At 42.2% G+C, this 7,302-nt stretch overlaps 1 protein-coding gene across 2 annotated transcripts in view; it reads left to right on the top strand.

Moving 5' to 3' along the window:
- Nucleotides 1–7,098, top strand: part of MINPP1 (multiple inositol-polyphosphate phosphatase 1) — a 98,705-nt gene extending 91,607 nt beyond the window's left edge. Inside the window, exons 5-6 of one of the 2 annotated variants that reach the window (XM_070363686.1) lie at nt 127–291; nt 4,351–7,098. In XM_070363686.1, coding sequence (XP_070219787.1) covers nt 127–291; nt 4,351–4,378 — 193 coding nt within the window. In that variant the 3' untranslated portion in view covers nt 4,379–7,098. The remainder of the gene's footprint in view (nt 1–126; nt 292–4,350) is intronic. The other variant, XM_070363691.1, reaches the window with a different exon arrangement.
- Nucleotides 7,099–7,302: the final 204 nt, after the last annotated feature.

Below are 7,302 nucleotides of genomic sequence, written 5' to 3'. Positions count from 1 at the left end.
TCTGGCGCTCGGCTTTCTTTGTGGTCCAACTCTCACATCCATACATGACTACTGGAAAAGCCAAAGCTTTGAGTAGATGGACCTTTGTTGGCAAGTTAATGTCTCTGTTTTTAATACCCTGTCTAGGTTTGCCATAGTTTTTCCTCCAAGGAGCAAGCGTCTTTTATTTTCATGGCTGCAGTCACCACCTGCAGTGATTTTGGAGCCCAAGAAAATGAAGTCTGTCACTGTTTCTATTGTTTCCCCATCTATTTGCCATGAAGTAATGAGACCAGATGCCAAGCTGAGATGGTGGGTAAGCTCCATAAAAGAGTTGTGTACAGGGCACCCCAAAAGAATCCTAGGCTTAGAGTCAGATTGAAGACCTATTCCTATGCTTTTGTTGATCTAGCAGTTCTCTTCTGTACCTTAAGAGTAGGCATGGGACCTAGGGTAGGCTTAGCCCCAAAGCAGCCCTGGAACCAATTCAATCCTTTTCCTGCATTTTTCTGTTGGATATATGGAAGGAAGTCTTTTCCTTCTTGGTTCAGAAGGAAAAGCACCGTATATAAACCCAGACTTGCTAGTGGCCACGTTACTCCCAAGCAGTGATGTCTTAGAGAATGACAAAAAAATGAGGAAAGCTCCTAGCATCTTTGACTTTAAAAAACACACAACATGCAAGTAGCGAGTTAAGTCTTATTTGGGACAAAATGAGGACCGCAGCCCAGGAGACAACATTTCAGATAGCTCTGAGAAACTGCTCCGAAGAGGCATGGGGGAAAGGTCAGTATAGATGTGATTTTGGTGAAGGGGAATTACATGAATCAAGCACACATTTTTTGTAGAATGTTTCTGCTGGTCTTGTGAATGTTTCTGCTGGTCAGTCACTCAGTTGTATCTGACTCTTTGTGACCCTATGAACTGTAGCCTGCCAGGCTCCTCTGTCCATGGGATTTTCCAGGCAAGAATGCTGGAGTATTTTGTCATTTCCTCCTCCAGGGGTTGTTCTCAATCCAAGAATCGAATCCATGCCTCTTGTGTCTCCTGCATTGGCAGGCAGATTCTTTACCACTGAGCCACCTGGGAATCCCCAGCTATTCTTAATAGAGTTTATCTAAAGCTCTTATTTAATTTATATTTTCTTTCCTTAAAACTTTCTTCACATTGAGTTACTTCCCTTGCTGACAATTTTGCAACAGATATAATAAGATCTTATTTATTAATAGCTTATATTAAACCCAGGTACAATGAAAGTATTACACTGATTATTCTGTTGATGACTCTTAAGACACATCTATATTAAGTAGATCAACAAGCTTAAATATTAATACTAAGTACTAATTTAATATTGGATATTTCCCTGAGAAATTCATTTAGCTTAATATCTCTTGTATTTAGAATGGTTTTATTTTAATTTGTTCCTTTCTTTAGGCCATTTAAAGTAAAGCTCACTCACAAATCAACCTCAGCAATTCTACCCAAAGACAAAGAAAGACACATACTAAGATATACATGTGTTCAAACACAATGAGAGATCTAGCTTAAAGTTTCTGCTGGTCTCATGAAGCTTCTGCTAGTCACAGGGAACAGTAGTCATCATGAAATATTTTAGTGTTTTTCAAGATATGAGGAAATACAAGAACTGAGCTCATAAAATCAGCTCCTGAGAATATCTAACTATCCGAATAGTGCGGCCAATTTTTCCCTGAGCACAGAGTGCCTCATTTCTGCTGTCTACCCTGAACTCCTTCAGGAGGTGTTAAAGGTCAGCAGCTGCAGCAGCATATTATTTAATCCTTGTAGAGATAGATGGCAAGCACCCATGTGTGTGCATGCTAAGTCAGTTCAGTTGTATCCAACTCTTTGCAATCCTGTGGACTGTAGCCTGCCAGGCTCCTCTGTCCATGGGATTTTCCAGACAAGAATACTGGAGTGGATAGCCATGTCCTATACTGCAGGCAGATTCTTTACCGTCTGAGCCACCAGGGAAGGCCAACAACAGTGAGTTGATTTGAAAGGTATTTCTTAACATCTGCTGGGCCACTGGGGAACCCCGGCAAGCATCCCTGGCAAGTGCCAATTTGTAGTTGACAGGGTCAAGTTTTTAGACTCTTCCTCAGAACTACCATGCTTCTGAAGGCTCTTTTTGTGATCCTGTGAGTTACCCCAGGGTTCAAGACTAATGGAAATTTTTATTGTAACCCCCTAGGCTTATTTCTCCAGTGTTTTTGCCTGGAGAATCCCAGGGGCAGGGGAGCCTGGTGGGCTGACGTTTATGGGGTCACACAGAGTTGGACACGACTCAAGCAACTTAGCAGCAGCAGCAGCAGCAGGCTTATTTCTCCAGTGTTCTTGCCTGGAGAATCCCAGGGACGGGGGAGCCTGGTGGGCTGCCATCTGTGGGGTCACACAGAGTCGGACACTTCCAAAGTGACTTAGCAGCAGGCTTATTTCACATTTTAAATGTATAGATTAAAAATGATCTGAATCTTACCTCTAAAATTTGAAAATGCTCCAACATATGGAAAACTCATGAAAATTTCAGGTAATTATGCGTCTAGCCTCAGAATTGCTAATTATCATAGCATAGATTATTTATCACCGTTTACATTAAATAGCTTATTGTAGAACATATTAAGTCTTTGCTTCCTTTGGAATGTGGTTTTAATGATATTCTGTGTGAAATATTTCTGTTTCCTATAACTTTGTTTCAATTCTGCTCATTTCATTTTATTACAAATAATATGTTTCTTCTGCTCATGCTCCATCTGACATCACAATAACTTATACCCTTTTATTTAATTAGGTTGTCAGTGAAATTGCTACTGATGATTTCTATAGAGTTGTTCTTTTCTGCAAAAATAATGAGACTCTGTAGGAGAGTTTTAAGAAGTAACATATATCCTTTATCTTCCAGGAGTACTGAACACAGAGCTCTTGCTTCTGTGTAATACCCAAATTTTGTTCTTTCAGTACAGAGTCTACCTTAATGGCTAATGAAATTCTAACATCTAGTCATCATGACCAGACAAAAAATCTGGCAAACCAGGAAATCATATCCATTTAATCTGTAGCCGTGATCTCTAATGTTAATGTAGGACTGATCTTGGATAAACTCAATTCTGAGAAATATGTGTTCAATATCCCTTTTCACGGCTACCTTGAGGCTCGGATGTTAAAGAATCCTCCTGCAGTGCTGGAGACCCAGGTTCGATCCCTGGGTCAGGAAGATTCCCTGGAAAAGGAAATGGGAATGGCAACCCAATCCAGTATTCCTGCCTGGAGAATTCCATGGACAGAGGAGCCTGGCAGGCTGTAGTCCAGGGGGTTGCAAAGAGTCAGAGATTACTGAGCAACTAACACACACACACACACACACACACACACGCACTGAGCGACTCACACACATACACACACACACACATATCCCTTTTCAGCACTGAGCTCTGACTTCCTGGTCTAGAACAGTCAGGGTGGTGACCTGAGGGAAAGTCAAGGGCTAGTTCTCCCACCTTGCCACCAAAATGAGATCAGTGGTGGAATATGGGGCTGAAGTATAACTTCAACAAAGGAATCCTGTTTCCACAGACAAAGGCATGGAGGATGCTGTAGGATTTTCAGAAATTACCCTCAGGTTTGTTTTCCACTCCGGAGAAGGCAATGGCACCCCACTCCAGTACTCTTGCCTGGAAAATCCCATGGACGGAGGAGCCTGGTGGGCTGCAGTCCATGGGGTCGCTAAGGGTCGGACACGACTGAGCGACTTCACTTTCACTTTTCACTTTCATGAATTGGAGAAGGAAATGGCAACCCACTCCAGTGTTCTTGCCTGGAGAATCCCAGGGACGGGGGAGCCTGGTGGGCTGCCGTCTATGGGGTCGCACAGAGTTAGACACGACTGAAGTGAGTTAGCAGCAGCAAAGACTAATCTCAGATAGTTTTTAGTTTGCTAATGATTCTATGCCACGTTTTATTTATTATCCAGTTGTTTGGAACTTTGAATGGTTTTGAATAGATACAATGTCACATATTATGTCAAGGTCCCCAGGTTAGGCTTCCTCTCACCACTGCCCCGAAAGAAAATTTTAACCAATAGAAACCTGAAATTTGATACATATGGAATTTTCAAACTGAAGAAAATATTTTTATGCAAAGCATAAATTAAAAAAAAAAAACACCTGAACTCAAAAATAACTTTTTTCCTTAATTTGAAAGCTGAGGTTTGAGAAAAAGAGGATTAACTAGAGAACACAAAGCAGCTGGTGAGCTGCAACAAGTCTGAAGGGCTTTTTGTGCATTTTGAAAGATTTCAAATTTGGTGGCTCTTTATTCTAATTCCATGGCTTTCCTTTTTTTTTTTTTTTTAAGTCAAAAGTATATCACCAAACTACAGTAAGACACCACTTTGTATTGAGATGACTACAACAAAACCAACAATAACAAGTGTCGGCAAGGAGACAGACAACTGGAACCCTCGCTCGTGGTTGCTGAGACTGTAAAAGGGTGCAGCCACTTTGGGAAACAGTCTGGCATTTCCTCAGCTGGTTAGTGGAGGAGATACAAGATGGTATGGAAAAATCTAATGAGCTTTTTAGGTAACCCGATATATGTTTACTGAATCACTTTGCTGTACAGCAGTAATTCACACAACATTGTAAATCAACTGTACGCCAGTACAAAAAAGAAAAAAGTAGTAATAAAAAGTGTATCACTAGCAGTATTCCTTGCTATCACTCTCTTGACTGAGAGTCATATATTATTTTGTTATTTGAAGACTAAAATGAAAATTAGAGGTAAAAAGAGACAAAAAAGAGGAATGATTAATCAAAGCATATGCACATGTGTCCTGTTGTAATGACGAAACGATGTTATGAATGGGAATCAATTGTCCTAAGAGCAGTGTCGGAGAAGGCAATGGCACCCCACTCCAGTACTTTTGCCTGGAAACTCCCATGGACGGAGGAGCCTGGTGGGCTGCAGTCCATGGGGTCGCTAAAAGTCGGACACGACTGAGCGACTTCACTTTCAGTTTTCACTTTCATACATTGGAGAAGGAAATGGCAACCCACTCCAGTGTTCTTGCCTGGAGAATCCCAGGGATGGGGGAGCCTGGTGGGCTGCCGTCTATGGGGTCATACAGAGTCGGACACAATTGAAGTGACTTAGTAGCAGCAAGAGCAGTGTAGGGGCATAAGGTTGGCCCTGAGCTCTGCCCACGCTCACCTTCACAACAGAACGAAGGACCATGTGGAAGCTTAGGTCCAACGTGTCTGCACACCTAGAACCAGGCAACTGCTCCTGATTTGGGAAAGACAAAAATTTAAGTGTGAGAAAGAAAGGAATTCAGTATTGGCAGCAGAAGTGGAAAGACAAGCCAAGGAAAACTATCAAGCAGTTGCCACTAAGCAATGGAATTCACGAGGAAGTAGAGGTTTAAGGTAAAGAAGCACAGACACTATAGAAGCACAGACGAGGAAAAACTGTCACAAGAGTATCAGGTTCTCTGGAGCAGGAAACGAAGGACCTCTGATGCCAGTGCACATCTCAAAGAAATTCCAGGAGACATTTGCATCACCCAGCAAACATCAGATCAGGAGCTCTGAATGTCAGCAAAGTGTCCGTTCACCTCAGCCCGCCAAGACACCAATCAACTCCATCCAAACAAGGGCTCCACACGCCTTGGGAAGCTGTCTGCCCAGTGTGTCATTGCTATTCCTGTGACACTGCACCAGGAAACGTGGCCTGGTTCAGGTTTCCCTCAGGCTGGGGCTGCTTGTGAAATATAAGCCTTTGCCTGTGGAACTCATCACATTGCACTTGAAGGCAGGGGAGGGAACTTGTTTAACAGTTCATCTCTCTGAGTCTCCTGGAACCTCTCTGCTCACCAAAACTTTGGAACTTTCTTCACTAGTGCTCAGGAATTTTCATCAACTATCATTGCCTCTAACCTGCTTCTGTGCCCTGTGCAAAGCTGGGGATGAATGGAGGTAACCTCAGATATGCAGATGACACCACCTTATGGAAGAAAGCAAAGAAGAAGAACTAAAGAGCCTCTTGATGTAAGTGAAAGAGGAGAGTGAAAAAGCTGGCTTAAAACTCAACATTGAAAAAGTGAAGATCATGGCATCCAGTCCCATCACTTCATGGCAAATAGATGTGGAAACTGTGGAAGCAGTGAGAGACTTCATTTTCTTGGGCTCCAAAATCACTGCAGAGGGTGACTGCAGCCATGAAATCAAAAGACACTTGCTCCTTGGAAGAAAAGCTATGACAAACCTAAACAGCATATTACAAAGCAAAGATATTAGTTTGCCAACAATGGTCTGTCTAGTCAAAGCTATGGTTTTTCCAGTAGTCATGTATGGATGTGAGAACTGGAGTATAAAGAAGGCTCTACGCTGAAGAATTGATGCTTTTGAACTGTGGTGTTGGATAAGACTCCTGAGAGTTCCTTGGATTGCAAGGAAACCAAACCAGTCAATCCTTAAGGAAATTAGTCCTGAATATTCATTTGAAGGACTGATTCTGAAGCTGAAACTCCAATACTTTGGCCACCTGATGCAAAGAACTAACTCATTAGAAAAGACCCTGATGCTGGGAAAGACTGAAGGCAGGAGGAGAAGGGGACGACAGAGGATGAGCTGCTGGATGGCATCACTGACTCGATGGACGTGAGTTTGAGCAAGCTCCGCGACTTGGTGATGGACGGCCTGGTGTGCAGTCCATGGGGTTGCAAAGAGTCGGACACGACTGAGCAAGTGAACCTAAGGGCTGTGCCTTCTATCAGGAGGTTGCAACCTACAAGTAATATCAAATGTTCATACTCTCTATTGTGGATTCCATAGAGCCAATGGATTCTCACAGAATGCTTTTGTGATTTTTGCCAAATTCTTTAATGCTTTAATTTGTATTTTACCTGTGGGTTTAATCTAAGCATGGTCTGAGAAATGGGATTGCATTCTAATCTGCTAACTCTTCTCTCAATAGATGTACTATCATTGGATCGGTATGTGCTCTACTGTTAAACTATTTCTCACCCTCATACAAATTCTATTCATCAAAGTGAAGCCTCTTCCAGCCTCAGCACTACGTGAGCCACATTGTGTCACTTGTCCATCAATGACGTTGTTGTTCCGCGTTGAATAAAAGCGTTTGGATAGTGGAAGCATATTCACTCAGTGTTTTTTTTTCTCTTCCTTTCTTTGCTGCTATGTGCAATGCAACAGCCACAAACGTGACTCATTTCAAGTTTGATATTCATTATTACAATTTTCACTGTTATTATCTTAAATCCAGACTACAAATTGGCAAAATATAGCC

Source organism: Bos mutus, chromosome 26 (genome assembly GCF_027580195.1).
Source record: "Bos mutus isolate GX-2022 chromosome 26, NWIPB_WYAK_1.1, whole genome shotgun sequence".
NCBI classification, from domain to species: Eukaryota; Metazoa; Chordata; class Mammalia; order Artiodactyla; family Bovidae; genus Bos; species Bos mutus.
Note: the sequence above shows the minus strand (reverse complement) of the source record. Positions and strands in the feature narration are given on the sequence as shown.